The 23,149-nt window shown below is 28.5% G+C and overlaps 1 protein-coding gene and 1 long non-coding RNA gene across 2 annotated transcripts; both read right to left on the reverse strand.

Moving 5' to 3' along the window:
* On the reverse strand, window positions 1–23,147 carry LOC126899251 (E3 ubiquitin-protein ligase FANCL-like). The gene is made up of 9 exons (XM_050673938.1): window positions 23,003–23,147; window positions 18,936–19,061; window positions 18,816–18,872; window positions 18,340–18,615; window positions 17,035–17,182; window positions 7,003–7,127; window positions 4,828–5,061; window positions 1,023–1,091; window positions 1–253 (listed from the first exon to the last, which is right to left on the reverse strand). The coding sequence occupies exons 1-9, from the start codon at window positions 23,090–23,092 to the stop codon at window positions 206–208; spliced, it is 1,173 nt and encodes a 390-aa protein (XP_050529895.1). The 5' UTR covers window positions 23,093–23,147; the 3' UTR covers window positions 1–205.
* LOC126899271 (uncharacterized) lies at window positions 7,551–12,786 on the reverse strand. The gene is made up of 2 exons (XR_007702542.1): window positions 9,981–12,786; window positions 7,551–9,877 (listed from the first exon to the last, which is right to left on the reverse strand). It is a non-coding gene; the product is annotated as an uncharacterized LOC126899271 (long non-coding RNA).
* Window positions 23,148–23,149: the final 2 nt, after the last annotated feature.

Consider the following 23,149-nt stretch of genomic DNA (forward strand, 5'->3'; position numbering starts at 1 on the left):
TAACATATCTAATAGTTTATTATAAATATTAAATTATTTTGTTTAGAGCAAAAGACATTTTATGATTTAAGGTATACAATAATAGTATAGTTTTTTAAAGTCTTTAAAATATTGTATTTTTAGAGTAAATAGTAAATATTCATATTTGGTTACATAATCCACACCTATATTATATTAATCATAAATATTCATGCTTGTACTTAATTTAATTCTTCTTCATAATATCAAAGTCTTCTAAAGCCACTAATAATTTCTGAAAATTATTTAAATACCTCATGTCAATATGTCATCAATCATATCTTAATTTAATAAAGTTTTAATTTATATAAGATTTGAAGTGTTCAGTACAATACCGTAAAATAGGGCAACTTTTTATCTTAAATATAATTGTGAATCTAAAGAAAAGTGCATAAAAAAAGAGTAGAAACAATAATACGTCGAAGCAAACTTACTACACACTATGCCTATATATTTTATACAAAAATAATTTCCACTTATTTCACTACAAATATTATACTAGACAGTTTTATTTTGGTGCAATGTGGTACAAAGTAGACCTATTTTATGATAAACCGTTATTGAAATTATTTTTCATAATATTAATTTTATATTTTCTGGTAGAAAATAATTTTATGAATATTTTGTTGCAATCATCAAGGATATGTATTCATTTCAAAAGTTAATAATATTCAAATAAAAATATCAAGTATTCTAAATTGGGCACTAAAATTATTTAGTTTTTAGTATTTCCTAAATAATTTTAAAATAAAAAGATAACTAGTTATTTCCATCAAAAATCTTTGTTATTCCAACTGCAAAACCGTACCATAAATATTAAATCTATTTACCAAACTCTATGTTTATAAGATGAGAAATTTGACAAAGGTTCTAATGTACAAAGTGATTAGAAACACTTTCCATAAAAAGTTACAATCATATTTGGGATACAGTTATAAGATTCACAATAAAATTAATATTTACTGAAAAAAAACTTTGACGTATTCTTTACATTTCAAACTTACTTCTTCGCACTGAGGACATTTTCCTTGCAAATGTTTAAATGCTGGTGTACTTCCTGAATTTAACATCCACTGAAATCAAGTAATACAAAATATATTTTAAGATCAAATAAATTTTAATAGAATCATAACTTAATTAAAAACAACAAACTGTATAAAGTACTTAATGCATTATTATAAACATAAATATCCAACCAATGACTTTATTTATTTAAAAGAGAGCTTTGAATCAAAAACCTATGGTCATAAAATACCTTATAGGAAAAAATTAAATATTGATAACCCAAATTAAAATATTTATCAAATAAGCTTCAAAAATCTTCCCTGAAAAAAATTAAAACTAAAACTTATATATTATTTAATTTTTTAACTTTGATGCGAAGCTGAGAATGTATTAATTTTACAATGATGTGTTTCATTTGATATTTGAAGAGTGAATGTGTCAAACGTTCTATGTGCCAAAAAAGTGAAAAATTGTTTTATTTCTGATTTATGTTCTATGTACCAAAGGCCACAATCTTGTATGTGTTTCAAATGTCAATTAAATTTTTTACTTGTACAAAATTGCATTCATAGATAGTGTTCANTACTTGTACAAAATTTCATTCATAGATAGTGTTCATTATGTGAGACATGCCCATGTTACCATCGTTTTTTGTGTTTTCTGAACAAATATGTTTTTGGCACATAGAACGTTTGACACATTCACTCTTCATTTATTTCATTTAGATTCAATAACTTCAATAAATATAAAGGAACCAATCACTATAGTCTCCCCTTGTTAAAAGAAATTTATATTCATGTTAATATTATTTTACTATGTGGTTCTTTTTGTGGCTACGATATATTTTGCCAACCATCACTAGACCTACTTTTTCCAACGATACGATTACAATTCGTATTTAATTTAAGTTATTACTCTTAAAAATCGAAAAAATATTCCTTATTCAAATAAAAAGTAGCTTAACAAACTTTATCCATACAAACAATTAAAATCATTCATTTCTAATATTCTTAAAGTATTTATTGTCGAATTAGATTTGATATGATAAAAGTAATCAACTACAAAAGTAAATAATTTTACTTTGTAATGTATTCATTTTTTAACTCTATTTGTGTGTGCTACTACCAGCCTATAATATTCCAAATTTTTTTGCGCATTTTTTTTTTCATATTATAGTACATAAAATATAATAATTTTAATAAAAAGTATGTCAAATGGAAGATGTACTTATAATGTATTTAGAAAAAAAAAAATTTGTGCTGATACATACATTTTTCGAAAAGTTTTTTTAAGTTGAAAATTAAAAATCGAAAATTTTAACACAAAAATAGCGTTTTTTTAACTACGGCAGTCGTTTGCATGCAGAAGATAAAGTGTCGGGACAAATTTTTTTTTTTCATTTTATAGTACATAAAATAAGCTTTAATTTGATATATGTTTAAAGCACGCAGTATTTCCGGAACATTTTCAAAAATTAAATTGAAAAAGTTTTTGTAAAATAATTACTATTTTAAATCCCCTCCAATGAGCAAGTTAAGTGATAGATTTTCAAAAAAATGATATCAAATGAAAGGGACATATCTAAGGTTTTAGTATAAAAAAAAGATATGTTGATTTATTGATTTTTTAATAAGTTATGGAAGTTTTAAGAAAAAAAGTGAAAAAAAATGACAAAATTTGTCGATTTTTAAATTTGTAATTTTTTTGGATATTTCCCCCATTTGCGGAGAACGAGGGAAAATTTTTAAATTTTTAAGGACAATGCCTTCAACTAGATACAATTTGTGATCTTTTGACGTATTGTTAAAAGAAATCGGTCCAGTGAGAGCTGAGAAAAAGTAGTGACAGACACAAAAAAAATAAAAAAAATAAACACATCATGGTAAAATTAATACCTTCTCAGCTTCGCATCGAAGCTAAAAAAGTAGGTTCAAAATGATTACTTTTAACATATTAAAAATCAAAATCAATAATAATTTGAAAACAATTAATTTTAAAAATTATATAATATATAATTAAAAGAATGACTTATCTGGATATAATTAAGGAAATAGAAGTTGATTTTGCTTTTGGTATTATCCATCAATTTCTTAGAATTAAATACTATCTACAGATTTGCATCGAAGCGTTTCTTATGATAGTGATTTTAATCACGGTCAGATTAAATCTATAATGGACTCAACTATACAACGTCCCCACTATGCCGCGAACCCACCACTGTGCTGGGTTTTTTATAAAAGAGAATTTTAATGGGAGTACTTGCTACACCTCCCAATATATATGAATATACTGTTTGCATAAAGCATAGGCATAAATAATTACAAAAAAAAATGATAACATCATAAAGGTTGATTTTTTACACAAATATAAGATTTTTAGTTCATTGTCAGTTTGCATATAAATGATATTTTTTTTATTATAGTACATTATATAATATTTTTATGTTATATATGATTAAATGATGCAGCATTTCCGTAATATTTTTAAAATTTAAGTTGAAAATATTAACATTTATGCAAAAATGTATAAAAAAAGTTGCTATTTTGAATCCTTCTTGTAGGCTGATAAATGGTCAGATTTTCAAAAAAAAAATACACTTAAATTATTTCTTAAATTCAGGTCAAACTAAAAATAATTTTTTTAAGCTTTATGATTTATATAGCAACATGTTACCAAAAAATTTGGAATATTATACACTGGTATTAACACACATAAATAAAGTTAAAAATATCGGTGTACTCCACTTTTAAGAAATTTAAAAAAAAATAATAAAATACAAAACCAAGAATTTTAACACAAAAATAGCATATTTAAAAATATGCTATTTATATATTTTTGCATATTCTGAACTGCAATAATAGTTAAGAAAATGTCAGAATAATTACATTAGGAAAGATAATTTTTTTTCTTCTTTTTTTGATAGTTCATATTTATAATTACTTAATTATTGAATATCAATTTCATACAAAATTTAATTTATAAAATATGTGTATTTATTCCTGTATTGTACTTATAAATTATAAAACTTGTAATCAGCATGTAAATAAGAAAATAGAAATTAATTTACTTTTGGAATATCCAAAAATTACTTCAAAATTTTAACATTAATTATTTTTTTTAAAAATTGAAAACATTTTTCAATTTCAGAGTAATGTTTTTTTCTATATACGAATTTTAATATTTTGACTTATTATTGAAAAAAATAGTCTTATGAGAGCTAAGAAAAAGTGGTGACACATGAAAAAAATATAAATATAAATACATTATTATAAAATTATTTTCAGTCATTTTTTTTAACTTAAAAATTTAATAAAAACTTTTTTTTAATTAAAAAATTAATAATAATAAATAAATTATATTTTTGAAATTTTATTATACTCAATTTAAGAATTATTTAAATACTAACAACATTAAAATTTATTCTTTTAAACTGGCTATCTAATAAAAAGTTTGATCTAATGGTATCTTAAAAAAGTACTAAATACACATGTATAAATAGTAAAATCTTTACAGTTAGACGAAATGGAATTAAACCTTTATACCGATGTATTAAGGCATATTATATTAAATTAAATATTTCAATTTATATTAAAGAAATTAAACTATTCTTTTATAAAGTATTTTGCCAGACCATATCAATATTATGAGGTATAATATAATTGTAATAATTTTAAAAAAATCACATTTTCTGTTACATCTTTTTTTCTTACAAAAAATAAATTCTTATACGTTTCATAAAATATTATTATACTGAGATATATAGATTTTATATTTACTTTTATTTAAATAATAAAATTAACATACCTCACAAATACAACTCATATGATACACAGCGTCACATTTATTATTTGCACATACTTTTGTGTGCTTTTTTGAGTTTTTATCTAAATCACCGTAGCATATAAAACAATAATTTGAATTTTGTTCAAATTCTTCTATTGGGTTTTCAATTTCTTCATACTGTGAAGCTAAATCTTTTATTTCAAATAACTCCATAAGATTGTCTTTGAAACTTTTATCTGTACTCCAAATTGAATTCTTAAACCAATGTTTAATATAAAATATAAAACGTAATTGTATTAAAATGTAATTTTAATTAAAAAATAAAAGCAATTTTATTTTATTATTTACTCATTTGAGACAAATAATAAAAACCCTTAGCGCTGACACTTTATTAATAAAAACAAAAACCCAGTACAGTCGTAACCAGGCATAGTTAGTTCCTGGTAGTAGGTACCAGAAATGATTAACATTACTATAATAAAATACTTTGATTCAAATGTGCTATTCCTTTAGTTTTATGCAATTTTTAGAGAAATAGTTATTTATTTCAATGTGTAGTATTTAAATCCTCCTTTAAAAAATGTATATAGAATTAATACTTATTAGAAAAAAATAATATTAAAAATTTGTTTAATTGATAAATATATATAAAATATTAATTTAAAACCAATAAATAGTAAGAATATTTAACTAAAATCCGCATATACATATTTTGAGTACAATATTACTATCATCAATGCTTAACACATATTGACATGATGTATATGTATAAGTACATATACACGGTTTTTTTTTAATTAAATATTTTAACATAAAGTAAAGTACATTCAATAAGCTACAAATGGGACTTTTCCAGAACCTTCACAAAAATTGAAATAAAAAAGTAATTTTTAATGTCTTTAATGTTTGCGTTTAAACCCCTCTTATACTTAATAAATCTGTTCATTTTCGAAATAAGTATATCAAAAGAAAGATCTTATTATTTCATTTACCAGTATTTACTGGTAAATATATTTAAAATTTCATAAAAATCAATTTATTAAAAAAAAATGATAGCATTTTTAGATTTTTTAATTTTACATTATTTCAAAATGAGCACATTTTATGGCATATTCGCAAAAAAAAAAGAAAATATGTAATTTTTTAAATTTTGAAGATAATATATTCAATTGGAGCCTAATAAAGTTTTTTTGATGTTTAATTGAATAATCGCCTAATAACCTATAGTTACGAAAACCTATCAACTCTAATTTGACATCAGATTTAGTGCACGTTCAATGTATTATTTTGCGAAATATTTATTATAAATTAAATGTTCTTAATGTTGATTTTGACGAATTATTAAGATTATTAGATTTAGAAACATTAGCTGTAAGACAAATTAATTGATTTTTGTTTCTAATTTAATTTATAATAAAATTAGTTATAAGTAAATTAGGAATCCATGTTACTTTTAATTTACGAATTTATGTAGTAATTATTTATGTAATGTTAATAGTCTTCTTCAAAAGTATAGTTTCAATAATAATTTAATACATTTTTAATAAATTGTAATAATCTACCTAATTTTGATTTTTTTAATAATAATATACATAAATCGAAGTATACTATGATTTATTGTAATTTTTCAAAGTAATGTAATGTGATTATTACATTTTGTTTACTATGCTATTATTTTTATTTCTGTAATTATTAAACTTAACTACAAGGAGTCAAATAAATTATTATAACTTTTATTGATTCTGTAGAAGAGTAAGCTGACTTAGACTGGGCAACAGACAAAAAAAACTCATTATAGTAAAAACAACTCCTTGTCAACTTCATATCGAAATAAGAGTGCTAAAATAGTTAAAAACATAATTACAGAAAAATGATAATTTGATCAAAATGTACAAGAGTTAGATCTGAAACGCTTTGTATATTTTTTTGTCAATTGCAAATTATTTATTTTAGAATATTATATCATAATAACATATAGTAGAATCAGAAAGGAGCTTGAGGGGAACATTTCTTTCATTTCTATCAAATAATCTCTCCCCAAACAAAATTTTAGGAGGAAACTAAAATTTGATATTAAATTTTGTATTCTAATTGCAAATATGATTAAATAAAATCTGTTAAAAATTGAAACTAGAAGAACATTTTTGTTTTAACTAATTAATAGTGATAAAAGGAAAATTGAATATTTCTTTTTACCAATTCAAACTTATTTAGTCTTTTCTGAAATTTATCAGTATCTTCAATTCGACCATATAATTCAATTCTTGGTAAGCTTAAATGATTTATTGGATCTATTTCAATTATAGCTATTACATGTTTCTCTGAAAAATAATTGTTTATTATTTATTATAATACAGCTTAATAGTGTTTAAATAAGGAAGTATAATTTCATAGAGCTCCATATATATATATATATATTTATATAACTGACCATTGTAGTTTTTTTTTTTTTTTTTAATAGCTTTATTAAAATAATATTTAGCTCAACAATTATAAACAAAGAGAAAAAAAAATAAGTGAATTAGAAGTATAACAGTAACAGTGCTATGTTATAATGGTATAACAAATATGACAATAATTGTTAGTGTACTCAAAAACAAAGGAAAAATTAAATATTATTAAAATTATTGTTAATAGAGATTTAAAAGTACAACTAAAAGAATTACTAAATTAAAATTTTTATTTGAAATAATGGAGGATGAGAGAAAGTAAATAAATAAGTAAATAGAAGAATATAAAATAAAATAGTGAGAGATTAAATGACAAAGCCGGAACTCCTCAAGAAAGATATGATTGAAATAATAATAAAGGAAGAACGGGAATTAAGAGTATTAGCTACGGAAGGGGGATTAATATTGTTGGAGGCTAAGAGGCTCAATAGTTTATTTCTGCTGTTAATTAGGGCAGGACAATCAAAGAGATGATGAGAAAAATCGCATAGAGCTTCACTATCATGTATGGGACAGAAGGGAACGGAATTTAAGGAAAGATGAAATGCATGGTAAGGCAGAAGATTATGACCTAACCTAAGTCTTGAGTACTGAGAAATTATATTTCTGGATAAGTCAAGATTATGAAACCATGGAGAATGTATAATGGATGGAGAAATCGAGCGGTACCAACATATCATTTTCAATTTTATTGTAGCCCAACTGCCCTGCCAGGCTTGAAGAACTGTATGTCGAAAGAGGCGGAGAAAGTCAGAAGCGGGAATATTATGTCTTGAAGAAGTAAAGAAGGGGGAAGTAGAAGTAGCAAGACGGTCAGCTGTTTCGTTACCTAATATACTGGCGTGGCCTGGCACGCAGTGAAAAACAATTGTAATAATGCAAAAGGAGGAAAATGGGAGGAAGGGACTTGAGTTTTATTACTTTTTTTCTTCTTTTGTTTATTTGTATATGTATTAGTAGAATGACTAAGGGAAGGAAAGGAAGGAGAAGCTACGACTTCGACACTAGATATATTTGTATTTTTAGCAACATCAGAAAAGATAAAAGCTTTTAACTAAACTGGAACGTTTGATCGAGGAGGCTTCAGAAAACGAGACATTGTTTGAGGTCATTATTTTTTTAATGTCCTTTTGCACGGACCATTCGCTGCAAGATCTATCCGTCGCAAGGTGGTTCAGTTTACAAAAAAAGCACGGAGGTGTGGTTAACTTGACATTACAATTAGATTCAGTGTGGTCAAAGAGACCGCAGTGACTGCAGCGCTCCTTACTGCGACAGAATTTAAGGGTGTGACCAAAACGTAAACACTTGCGAAATTGGACAGGAGAACGAATACTCGGAGAGACATCAAAAATAACTTTGTATATTGATAATTTTTGAGGAAGAGTTGCTGACAAAAATTTAAGTTCAACTAATTTGAAGAAACGAGGATGTTATCCTTTTTTATATTAATGCGTATGAATGAAACAACTTTGATTGAACATTCATAACCTTCCCAAAAGTCTTCTTCAGAGATACTTTTATTAAGACGTATTATTCCAATACTATATAGTAAAGTACTAGGAATATTCGCAGAGTAGCCGTGTTCAGAAAGAGAAGGAGAAGTGAGACAATTGTTAGCGTTATTAACCGACTCAAATGTGATTTTCACACGCTTAGAACCGATAGGGTTTATGCTCAAAATACCAGGAAAAAGTTTGGAAAAAGTTTTACTCAGCTTAACTGTGTAATATAGGTCATTATTTTATAAAACTGAAAACAAAGAATTTTTGTAATGTTTGGTTTAACTATGAATTTCTTAATCTATTATTACAAAAATATAATATAGTCTATTATTTGTAAACCTAGAAGTAGAACACTTATGTAATGTTTAGATTAATTGTAATTCCCCAAATTATTGTTACTAAACCAAGAAGTAAATATTTATAAACATTTTTGAAAATTATGGCATTATGAATCTCTTGATCTATTATTACTAAAATATAATATAGTCTATTATTTGTAAACCTAGAAGTAGAACACTTTTGTAATGTTTGGATTAATTGTAATTCCCCGAATTATTGTTACTAGATCAGGAAGTAAATATTTATAAACCTTTTTGAAAATGATTACTATATGAATTTTATAAAAAGACAAACAAAATATTTTAGTATATAAGATGAAACGGAATGAATTAAAAAGGAAGAAAGAGAAGACCTCGAGAGTACCGAAGGTAATCTCTTTCCGTGTGGTACGTTTGTGACTTTAAGTTTTTATTTTGTGTATTATTTATTTATCCGTTTTTAAGTGTATCAATATTTTATATGTTTTTATTTTGATTGATTATATCTTTATTAACTACATTTTGCGTTATTATTGAACTACAAAAAAATATAAGTTAGAACAAAAAGATTGTTCAATATATAAATACAACAACTGGGTGAAAATTACCTAAGTTATTATCACCAGATGCAGAAACAAATACATTAAGGGAACCAGAGTAGTGTAGTGGAAAGCATTCAGGAACATTGGGTTGCCTGCCTGTTGAAATATTAGGAGAATCGACATAGAGCGAGTTTATGTTTGAAGTTGGCGAACCGAGTGACGTCACAACTATGACTTCAGGGGAGCTACAATCCATGCTGAAAGTTTGAGATTGGGGATCATCGAATTTTGATTTACTGTCATATTTAGGTTTTTTGTGTAAGGGGCTAATTGGCGATTTAGAGCCTTGATTGTTCTTACCAGAATAACGCGAATTATCCATGGAGATTTGTGGGTTGGGAGATTGCAGAGTGCTTCTACGGCGCAATGGAGAGTGGTGCTGATCACTTCCACCCGGATTAGGTCTGTATTGCATCCAGAGCCCCGGCGGACACAGTAAATGTGCCAAAAAGGCGGAACTATGGATTCAAAACTAAAAAAAAACTATGTATAACGGAATAGTACTCTAAAAATAGGCGGGTAACTACAAACGTACGCGAGATAAACACGTCCGTACAATACGACCGATAAATCGTAAATAACCATTGTAGATAAAAATATAATTAGGACATAGATTCTTTAACGTTAAAAGGAAAATTTTTTAGCCAGCCTTAAGTTTTCACAAATAAATGATAATTAATCACTTATTGTGTATGATTGGGTTATGTTTATGTTTAAAAACAATTTAAAATGATTCAAGAAAATTTTAGATCACCATTCAAATTGATCATTTTTCCCAATGATGGAATAATTTGAAAATGCCATTTCAGAAATATGCAGCACATTTTCCATCGCGATGCTCAGTAGTTTTAGTTTTTGTTATTATTGAGGTGGACATAATGCCCATGCGCTCAGACCTGTTGGTCCATTGTGCGCACCTCATACCGAATTGTCTTAATTCGGTTAACCCACCTAAGTGTTATCACCGAAGTGTGAATATATTACCAACCATAAAGTCACCTCTATAGATGACTAAAGAGTCCTGTCTTTCTGGCGAAATTAAGTATCTCTCTGGGTTTTAGGTTTTTAATATCTTCTTTTTCGGAAAAAGTTTTACTCAAGTAGTTTGATCTTAATGTGAACAAGGCTTCACATTCGCACATGATGTGAAATGAGTCTTCCTCTTCTACTCCATACTTCCTACACAATGGTGATTCCGATACCCCCATTGTGTTAAGATGTTTAAGCAGGTGACCATGTCCTGTCAGTAGACCAGTCAGGGTGCTTATTTGATGTCTAGTCATTAGGGTGGCCCAAAAATTTCAAATTTACCCTATACCCCAGGGCACCCACTATTTTTTTTACCTTCGTTGATAGTAGTAAAGAGCCAAAAATTCAATGTCCTAGGTTGAGTAGATGGCAGTGCTCAACATCGTCAAATTTTTAAAAATTTTGTTATTTCCTTATTTCTTAAATATTGATTTCTGTATTCTTGTTTTCTTTCAGATGCTGTTTTTGTGAAAGAAATACCAAGAAAAATGTCTTGAAAATATATAACTATCAATAGTTGTTTGTGAGGACTGTTTTTATACCAGACATTGTTTAGGACTTTTTTGTGAAAATATGGCTTTATCATCAACACGTCAAGCGGACACTATATTCTTGATAGGTATCAAAGATCTAGAACCAATATCTCGATTTAATCAGTTACCAACTATAAAGCAAGTCCTTCTTAGATTCCATTTTTTTCTCCAAAGGAAAAAATCAGTTCGAAATGCCAGTCACAGCACTGTAGAAGAATTAATTTTAGTGTGGCAAAAAACAGCTATCCCGATTAGACTTGTAAAACATTGTATTGATAAGCTTGAAAAATTACACTCTGAATGGCTTCTGTTAAAAAAAAATAAAGGAAGAATCTCTGATACCCAAAAGAAACGTGAAACACTATTTCAAGAGCAGCTAGATATGTTATTTGACATTGCTCACAATGATGCAATTACTATATGCAAAGTAGATGAAGACAGAGAATTTTTAATTGATCAGAGGACGGAAAGAAATATGATTATTTCATCAGAAGACATGAAATACAACATGAAACAAGAAAGGAAATTTCAAAGAAAAATGAAAGAACAAAAGAGACTTGAAAAAGGGAATGAGCCAGGGTTCTCTTCCCTGATATCTCCAACTGTGACTATTTCAAATTCAGATGATGAATCAAGAGAAAAATCTGATTCAGCCATAGATAAATCAGAAGAGATGTATATGTATAAGCCACCATCTTCTTTTAAAAGAAGGGAATCCCAAAAAGACTCACAGAATGAACCAATTGCAAAGAAATCTTTATTTTCTAAACATGTCACAAGCGCATTAGATCGCAATAAGGTTTCTGATAGGGAAGCCTTAAGATTAATGGTCCCTATTGCATCGGCATTGGGGCATGACCCTAGTTCCTTGCCATTATCACGAAGTACTATTCAACGCAAAAGGAAAGAAGGAAGAAAAGCTGTGTTTGAAGAAATAAAGCAATGTGTTTCTTTTGACGATCCAGTTATTGTTCATTGGGACGGGAAGATTCTTCCTGATATTTTGGGCACTAATAAAGTAGATCGATTGCCCGTATTAGTATCTGCAGATGGTAAGGAGAAATTGCTTGGAGTGCCAAAACTCGTAAGGGGTACTGGTGCAAATGCAGTTTATAATGTACTAAGTGAATGGGGTTTGGAGAACAAAATAGTCGGCATGTGTTGTGACACTACATCTGTTAATACAGGGTTTAAAAATGGAGTTTGTGTTATGCTGGAACATAAAATTGGAGAAGAATTATTATGGCTACCATACAGGCAGCACATTTTGGAGATTGTTCTCAGTAAGGTATTTACTCTCTGTTTCGGACCATCTAGTAGTCTTGACATTCCTTTATTCAAAAGATTCAAGGTAGCATGGCCCTTGATACACAAAGAAAACTATCAACCATTAGAAAAAGCTCCTGGCAGTGAAAATTTAAAGCTCACTGCAGTAAATGCTTTATTAGTTGTCTTAGGAAGGAATAAGCAGCCCAGAGATGATTACATGGAGTTAATAGAGATGACTCTTCTAGCTCTGGACCATACTCCATATAAAATTCATTGGAGAGCTCCNTCTAGCTCTGGGCCATACTCCATATAAAATTCATTGGAGAGCTCCAGGTGCAGTACACCACGCTCGTTGGATGGCGAAATTGTTATACGCCATTAAAATTCACTTGTTTCGTGAGGAAGACAGTTTCAAAACCACACAAAAGGAAAAATTGCAGTTAGAACGCTTTGTGAACTTTGGAGCTCTTGTATATGTAAAATATTGGTTTGAAACCCCTATGGCTACAAATGCTGCTTGGGCAGACCTTTGTCTGTGGAAAGACATGACCAATTATGGAATTATTGATTCTCAAATTAGTGAAGTGGTTAAAAATGCCATAAAATCTCATCTTTGGTACCTCTCGGATGAGTTAGTTGGCTTAAGTTTATTCTCAGAGAAAGTTTCAAATGAGGAAAAGGTAGAAATTGTCAATAAGATGGAGTGTGAACCTACTGACCGGAAGGTAAGAGGAGATTTGTCACTTTTAACTGACCAGGCCGTTTTGGCTGATTTTGCCAATAAAAGATCATTGCAGGTGTTTGATAAATTTAAAATAAATTCAATTTTTTTGACCACACATCCAAATGAATGGAACAGCAATGAACATTACATTAGTGGTAAACAAATCACAAAAAATATGAAAGTTGTTAATGATATAGCTGAGCGTGGTGTGAAACTTTTTGAAGAGTTTAATAAGCTTTTGACAAATGATGAAGAAGAGAAACAGTTGGTCCTGCAAGTTGTTGAGGCTAACAGAAAGTTGGTTCCGTCCAAAACGACAAAACAAGTAGCTGTTGAAAGTTTGAAGCCATCAACTTCAAAGCATTAAACCATGTTTATTGTTTATTTACCCCAACCAGTACTTTCCTATAAGATTTTTGTATTATTAATCAATATTATACAATAAAATAAACTAATTTACTACTACTCAGCTATTTGTACTTAATTTAAAACAATCCTCAAAATTTCCTATTTTTCAATTTCCTATTTTTTAATTTTATATTTAATATTAAATGTNAGTGATAGTGATTCTAAAGTTTCCCTGCATTCGAGGACCAGCTTTGAATTCACCTGATTGTTACAGAGTGCCTTCAAAGCCGCTTGACCATCACTTAAGATACTTATCTTCCTATTTTTGTATACCAGCAAGTTCTGAGCCCCTACCAGTATCGCCATCACCTCTGCTTCGAAAACAGAGGGTGTTGTGCCCAATGACATACTGACATTATTCGTGGCTTTAAACCCCAAATTCCAGCACCTACCTTTCTTGATTTTTTGGATCCATCTGTATATATTACAAATCCTCCTTTATCAGTTAGGTGGTTAATATTCCATTATCTACGTGTAGTGATCTCCACTTTGTAGGGAATGTTATTCTTAAGAACCGGTTTAATATAGTCCAAGGGGTATTCCAAAAAGCCCTGGTCTATTTCTTTTAGTATTTTACCATGTTCTGTTGTATCACTCTCCAAAGTCCACATACCTAAGTTGTGTAATCTTAGTGCTGTGGCTTTGGCGTGATCTTTAACCTCTAGATGCAGAGGAGGCAATCCGATTAGTGCCTCTAATGCGACTGTTGGTGTAGTTCTTAATGCTCCAGTGATAGCCATAGCAGCCACACTCTGTATGTGACTAAATTCTTTCCTGGCTGTAACGAGTGCTGTTCTGGTCCACCAGACTAGGGCACCGTACAATATCATAGGTTTAATCACTGAAGTGTACAACCAAAACATAACTCTTGGTTTAAAACACCATGTCTTTCTCAAGGCTCTGCTGCAAGTCCACAATGTGGTCATTGCTTTTTTGATTCTTGACTCAACATGTGATTTCTATTTTAGCTTACTATCTAAGATAATACCTAAGTATTTTACTTCCGATTTTAAGCTAATTTTTTGTCCATTTAGAGTAAGAGTGTCAAGACTGTCTAGTCCTATTCTCCTTCTAGTGAACATAACAACCTCTGTTTTATTTAGATTAACAGATAGACCATACTTACTACACCATATCTGTATAGTGTTTAGTCTCTGTTGTGCTAAGTCTATAATAGTGTCTGGGAATTTACCTACCACTGCTATAACTAAGTCATCCGCATAGGCTTGTGTATAACAGTATTTGTTTAGCGCTTTAATAAGCAAGTCCAATATTAGACACCATAGCAAGGGGGATAGAACACCGCCTTGTGGATATTCCTGTTTAACACTCTTGATTACTTTGGTTTCATTGAGCTTTCCCAAAATGGAGCGTTCCTTAAGCATGGATTCTATCCACTTAGTAATAAGTGGTTCTATTCCATGCTGTTGTGCAGATTCACAAATAGCATCGAAGGGAGTATTGTCAAAAGCCCCCTCGATGTCCAGGAATATACCTAATGCATACATTTTATTCTCCACAGCTTTCCCTATCTTAGTGGTTAAACAGTGTAGAGCTGTATCAGTAGATTTCCCCGTTTGATACGCATGTTGGTTTTCATGTAAAGGGTTCTCCTTAAGAGACCCCTCCTTGATGTACCTATCAATAAGTTTCTCCATAGTCTTAATAAGAAAAGAAGTAAGACTTATTGGTCTGTAGGATTTTGCTTCATAATAGTTAGTGCGGTTAGGTTTGGGTATAAACACCACCCTGACCTTTGGCCAGCTTTCCAATTGATAACCAAAGACGAGGCATGCCCTAAATATTTTGCATAGATGAGGACGATTAACTCTAACCCTTCTTGCAGAAGTTCAGGGAAAATTTCGTCACAGCCTGCAGCTTTGAAATTGCCAAAGGCTTTTATTGCCCATCTTATCCTACTTGGGGTTATCACTTGCCTAGTTAGTTTCCAATCAGCACAGGTCACACGTTTGTCCTGTGCATCATGTGACTGTTCTCTGTTTTTAATTACAAAGTCAGGAAAATGTGTGTTCATCAAATGTGATAATATTTCATTATCGTTATTGGTGAACATTCCGTCTAGCAATAGTATTGCCTCGACAGTTTTGTTTAGTCCATTCCTCAGTGATCACAGAAGTCTAGTTGCTATAGGGAGTTGTTGTATATCCCCACAGAACTTCTTCTAGGTTTCTCTTTTGGACTTTTTCAATGCAGATTTGTAGTTCCTTTGGGCGTCCTTATAGGATTCCCAGTGTTGTTCCAAACCTGATTTCATTGCTTTATTTAAGAGCTTATGTGAACTCTTTCTTAATTTATACAGGTTAGCATTCCACCAGGCTACACCCTGTCCTGTACCTTTCCTTTCTATTAAAGGACAGTTTTCTTTGTAAACCGAGACAATGGAGTCCTGTAGTATATTTACAGTCCTTTCAGTACTCTGTCTCGACCCCAATCTAAATTGTAGGTTATTCAGGTCACGAGTAAGATCTGCCCTGTAATTGCCCCAGTTTGTTCTTTTCGAGTTCCTATAGTACTCAGTCTTAACTTTGTTAATTTCCATAGTAAATGGTAAGTGCCTATGATCAGAAAGAGATGGTTCGGAGGACACTTTCCACTCTTTTATCTTTTGAAGTAATCCTTTTGACAAACTGTCAGATCAATGACTTCCTGCCTGTTCCTGATTACAAAGATAGGTTCACTACCTCTATTAAGTATACTGAGGTCTGTAGTCAGCAATAAATCCATTATTACCTCTCCTCTTTGGTTGATGTTACTGCTCCCCCAAATAGTGTGGTGTGCATTAGCATCCATACCTAGGATGAGTTCTAATTTTTCATTTTTGCAATAATTAAAGAGCATAGTTAGGTCCCTACCTGGGTCTGTGACTTCATATGGTAGGTATCCTGAAGCTACTATAATATTTTTACCATCATTTAGTGTTACTTTAATAATAGTCAAGTCTGCACTTAATAGATTAAATATCAAACTGGCTTTAACATTATTATTAACAATTATGTAGATTTATTATTTATATGGATTTAAAATGATAAAATCACTTAAAATACATAAGAAAATAGTCAACATTTTTTTTTTTAAATATTCCCACTTTATCATAATAAATAATAATTATAATAAATATAGGTTATTAAAAATTAGTTTGGCAGCAAGTTTGAAACTTGACTGTCCATAATCCTAAAATATTTGATTTTCATATTTTATCTCCATATATAATGTTCACATATAATTACAATTTTGACTTGGTATGTGTGATAGATATTTGAAATCAAGAAATCTGTTAATTAATTATAAATTGATAATATTTTATCTATAAGTAATACATATTGTATGAAAAAATAATACTAAAAAACTAAATTTTTTTATAAATACTCACCAATAGGAATCCGATATTTAACATCTGCTAATGAGTAAGTTCCTATTAAATTACATGTGTTAACGATTTCATCATGTAAGTCCCAAAAATGACTTAATGTTGCAATAATATTTTTAAATTCTTCAAATAAACCAGAAATAATATTTATCTACAACAATTTTTCAAACAATTGAGCATTTTTAAATAATTTTTTGATAGCTGGTGAAAACATAGTTAACTATGTAGCAGTATGTATGTAGTTATTCAAGAAAATTGTTTATTCATTGGCCACTTTAATTTTTTTTAATATGACAATATTTTTGTAAATATTATTGACTTTTTTCAGTTAATTCTTGATTAAAAGTTATTGAGTATTATTTAGGTCTTTCGAGGGAATTAAACTTTTTTTTTTTATTAATAACAACATATATATTTAACTAATTTATGACTTATTGAATTTTACTAAATTATGATTTTCATTAAGAAAATAACATAAAACATAACTGTAGACTATCAGTAAACATTTTTTTTAAACATAGTTATGTCAGCACTTATCATAAGTTAAGACATGGTTGAAACCATATTTGATATATGACTGATTAAAATTACTAATATAACGCTCCATCCATATATGAATTGAAAATTTAATTAAATAAAAAAATATTTTTTGAAGGGAAAATACTTTTTTAACTAATGGATAGTCTTCTTCTTCCTCGCCTTAATCCCAACTACTCGATGTTGGCCACCCTTATCCTAAACATCCACTTGACACAATCTCCCACATCTTCTACGCTCACATCAGCTGTTCTCATATCGCATTCAATAATATCCCTCAATCTCTTTTTTGATCTTCCTCTACCTCATCTTTCTTCAACATTCATTTCTATAACTGTTCTTACAGTTTCCGATTCTTCTCTCCTCATAATATGACTAAATTATAGTACAATTATAAAAAAAATGTATGGTTTCTTTTTAATTTTTGAACATAATGTATTCAACTAGATATCAATTAGATTCTTTTTATGTATAGTTAAAATCAAATAATCAGTCCAGTAAATCTGAGAAAAAATAATGACAGACATATCAAACAAAATTAATGCATACCATAGAAAAAATAATCCTTTTTTAACAATTTCATCTAAGCTAAAATTAATAATTAATCGTGTAGCATGTAAAATCATAAGATTTAACAATGTTTATACTAAACTTTATATTCCATAATATAAAAATAAAATATGTATATGTAATTCTAAAGACTATTAAATTTTATCCTTTCAATTTATATTTTTACATACAAATTAGCAACAAAAGGCTTTTTATCCTTACTTTTAAAAGTGAATTCATAAAAAAAGTTGGTATTGTTGCATCAAATTCTAATGATTTTTTAATAGCTGGATATTCTATAGGTATATGTATTTTAATAGAATGTTGGCGCCCAGATTCATCGTTGATTTTATATGTTACAAAACATAAATTCTCTTCAATATCATAGACATATTTATCCCAAATTTTGATTTCTTGAATAATTGAACAAAAACGATCTTGGTTAATTTTATGAGAGATATTAACTTGTGGAAGAGTGAGAAGACCAGTTGATTTATTCTTTAAAATATTTTTTTAATATGAGATTAATTATTTAAGTATAAATATTATTCAATTTATTATACTTTGAAATTATTTTAATTAAAAAAAAATATATTCTAATGAAATAAGGCAAATTTAATTTGCTTCCCTTCTTTATGTTTATGTAAATAGGAATAAAATTAAAATTTCAAGAAAAATAAACAGAACCAAAAAATTACCAAAACATCAATTAGGCTGGATAAAAATTCAGGCAAGACATTTGCATTTTTTGAAAACTAAAATAATAAAGTCTTTGAGTACACATTTTTAAAAATATTCAATAAAAAAAAATATTTTACTTGTTCTATTATTTTATTCAATTCAAATTGATCCAAATTAAAATTCTCATATGTTGAAATATTGAACTGGATATTTTCTATGTTGGGAAAACTAGGACAGATAATTTCTACTTGTTGGTATTGCGACTAAAATTATCAAATTATTAAATTAAATTAGTATTATTTGTAATTATACTTCGAATAATTCAATAATTTATAAATATTTTAAACTTTCTAATCACATTTTTTACTAACGGGTCAATCCTTGCTAAATCATTCAGAAGTGGTTGTATGACCACTTTAATTTTTTTTTTTAAATTTTCAGAGTATCTTTTTTATGCTGTATTTAGATTAAAAAAATTTTTTTTTATGACCTTACCGTTTTTATGTCTATTTTAATGTAAAAAATGTTCAAAACAGTCAGAACGTTAAAAACACACAATTAATTCAATATTAATTTGATTGAATTTAAATTTTAGAATTGACCTAATTATAACTAAAACTTTACATTAAAAAAAAAATTATGTTAACTTCTAATCTTTAATGACTTTCTAAGAATGGCGACTTATTGTGTAAATTGGCGTTTTTGAGCTCAACTAAAACTATTAAGAATTTATTATTTTATACTAATCTTCAATTGTGGTATTGTATAGTGTATAATCTATGTTTCAATAAAATTTAAAATATTTAAAACAATTATCTTCTGATTTATAGGCCTACAAAGTTAGAAATTGTATAAAAATATATAATTCTAGGTGCATTATTTCTGTTGGTGGATCGAATTTCATAACTTTTTTTTTTTAATTTTCTTGTTCTATATCTGTTTAATACATTATACATATTTGTATTTTGAAAAAAAATTGTAACATGTAAAATATAATCACTAAAATAATTATTTTAACCTAAATACCATCATAAAATTATGTAATTTGGATGCGACATTTAACTGATTTTCTAATGTTATATATTAATTAATGTTAAATTTAATCTCAATGTCAGTATCATATCAAAATGTTGATATATTACCAAATACTTAAAAATCAATTAAAAAAAGAAAAATTGTTTAATTCAGTTACATTCTAAAACAAACATGACTTATTTTAAATGCAACTATCATGACTTCAATTTAAGAATATAAAAATTTATACAAAAATCTCAAATAGTTAAGAATTCTTTCTTCTTCTTCCTCGCCTTAATCCCAACTACTTAGGGTCAACTACCCTTATCCTAAACTTTCATTTAACACGATCTCCCACATCCTCTACGCTCACATCAGCTATCCTCATATCACATTTAATTAAATTTCTCCATTTCTTTTTTGGTCTTCCTCTACCTCTTCTTCCTTCAACATTCATTTCTATAACTGTTCTTACAGCTTCTGATTCTTCTCTGCTCATAACATGACCAAACCATCTAAGTCTATTTTCTCTCATCTTATCCACGATTGACACTACACCTATACTCCATCTTATATGCTCGTTCCTTATCCTAATCTTTTCTAGTTACTCCACTCATCCATCTAAGCATTCTCATTTCTGTTCTACTTTCTTATCAACCGCCCAACACTCTGAACCATACATCATAGCTGGTCTCACTACAGTCTTGTAGAATTGACCTTTCAGCCTCATAGGAATTCTTTTATCGCATAAGACATCAGATGCTACTCTCCAATTCAACCACCCACACTTAATCCTGTGTCTTACATCCTCATCAATATCACTGCTCTTTTGCATAACTGACTCTAAATGCTTAAAACTTTCCACTTCTCCAATCAAGTCCTCGCCTATTGTCACTGATCTCCTCATTTCACCTACCTCGTGTCCTCTTTTGTCAAAATCGTACTCTATATACTCTGTCTTACTTCTACTCTTTCTTAAACCCATTTCTTCAAGAGCTGATCTCCTCACCTCTAGCCTTTGATTAATATCCTCCCTATTTTCTCCTATTAACACTATATCGTCAGCAAACAACATGCACCACGGCACTTCTCCTTGTCTTTCTCTAGTAATTTCATCCATCACTATGGAGTATAAGTAAGTGCTTAAAGCAGAACATTGGTGCAACCTACTCTTACTCAAAACTCTTCTGTTACTCCTCCTACCCCTTTTAACCTGGTACAAGTGCCATCATACATATCTTCTATTATATTAATGTACCTTTCAGAACTTCTTTTCTCATTAATTTAAAACCTCCCTCGGTACTCTGTCATACGCTTTCTCCAAATCTTTAAATATCATACACAGTTTTTTCTTCTTTACCCTAAATTTTCCTATAAGTTGCCTCACAAAAAATACTGGCTCCATTGTTGACTTACCAGGCATAAATCCAAACTGGTTTTTAGATACCAATGTCTCATTTCTTATTCTCTTATCTATTACCTTTTCCCAAATTTTCATACTATAACTAATAAGCTTTATGCCTCTATAATTTCCACACTCCTGTATGTCTCCTTTACCTTTAAATATCCGCACCACAATGCTATTCCTTCATTCGTTTGTTATTTTCCCTTCTAATAAGATTTTATTTAAAAGTTCCTTTAACCACCTTAAGTCAACACCGCCTACATACTTCTACTGGCACTTCATCTGGTCCTACTGCTTTATTGTTTTTCATTGATGCTACAGCCTCCTATACCTCTTTCTCACTAATTAAATCTACCAGTTCCTCATTCCATGATATATCCTCTAATGTCTCTTTTGGGTATTCCTCATTCAGTAATTTTTCAAAATACTCTTTCCACATTTATTTCACATCATCATCACTCGATAGTATCTTATTATCAACATTTTTTATACACCTTAAATAATGAGAATCTTTAGACTTTTTCTCTCTTATCTTTGCAAGACTATAGATTTCTTTCTTGCCTTCCTTTTTTCCTAACCTATCATACAACTCATCATACCTCTTAAACTTCGCCTTACTTACTACACACTTGGCTTCTTTGCACAGGCGTTTTTACTCCGTCCAATCTTCTCTCCTTTTGCTCTTCTGCCATACTTTAAATTGCTTTTTCTTACTTTCTATGTTTTTATGAACGTCTTCATCCACACCAGGTTTTCTTGTTTCCTGGCATTCTACTCCTACACTCATCAACAATCTCCTTTGTAGTATTCTTTACACAACTAGCAATTCTATTCCATACATCATTTATGTCTTCCACAACATTCCACACCGTCCTCTCTTTTACCGTCTTTACAAACTTTTTTTCACTTTGTCTTTTAAATTTCTATCATCGGATCATTGATTTTACCCCCGTGTTTCTTCTATTTTCTATTTCAATTTTTTTTACTTAAAACTGCTATAACTTTTGTAAAAATAACCAAATCATTATAATTTCTTTTTTTATAGATGCATAATCATCTCTCCTTTTGCATATTTTTCTTTTAAGAATAAAAGGTAAAAATACCTAACTATTCAATTTGTTCTTATTTATATAATAAAATAAATTTAAACATTAAATTGATAGTAACATTTAATCTCATATTTAAGAATGTAGACTCAACAAATTCTTTCTTAAATAAATTTAGAGATATAATTTTGAAATAAATCAAACACTTGTCTGAAGAATTGGTTTAATAATTTTTTGATAATTTTAGTTAAATATATAATATAAAGTATCAAATAATTATTAAATATAAATGTAATAGCATAAATTTAAACATTAAAGTTAGATATTATGTAATTTTGACTATGTTGTATATTTATATTGTTTCAATTTTTCCAAATTGTGATGTAAAATAGATTAAAAAAAATTTGATGGCTTTATAAAAAGATTCAAAGTGCAACAAGGAAATTTTTTTTACAAGAGGCCCCAAATTCACTTTATTACTTATGCTCTTAAAATCAAAGTTGCAACAGTGTTTAGAGGATTATTGATAACATCTTATAATTTATAAGAAAATTTTTGGAACTTCTTATAAAATATATTTTTTTAATAATTAAAATAATATGTTAATGAGTTGATATTAAAAATCTATAACAAAATTAGTTACACTAAATAATAAAAACTCCACAACAAATGTTTAATAGAATCTCTTAAAATAAAATTTTCATTACAAATTATATAATTGTATTCAAAATAGTCTTACTTTTAGTAATACAACACCTATCCAAACTGTGTTATCATTACTAGGCAATAATAGAGGAAATTTTTCAAACATGTCTTGGAGTTCACTCATGTTGTATATTTAATTTTTATCATAAAAAAAAGTAAATTAAAAATATATATATGAGTT

The sequence above is a fragment of the Daktulosphaira vitifoliae genome, unplaced genomic scaffold, assembly GCF_025091365.1.
Source record: "Daktulosphaira vitifoliae isolate Bord-2020 unplaced genomic scaffold, ASM2509136v1 Scaffold_2, whole genome shotgun sequence".
NCBI classification, from domain to species: Eukaryota; Metazoa; Arthropoda; class Insecta; order Hemiptera; family Phylloxeridae; genus Daktulosphaira; species Daktulosphaira vitifoliae.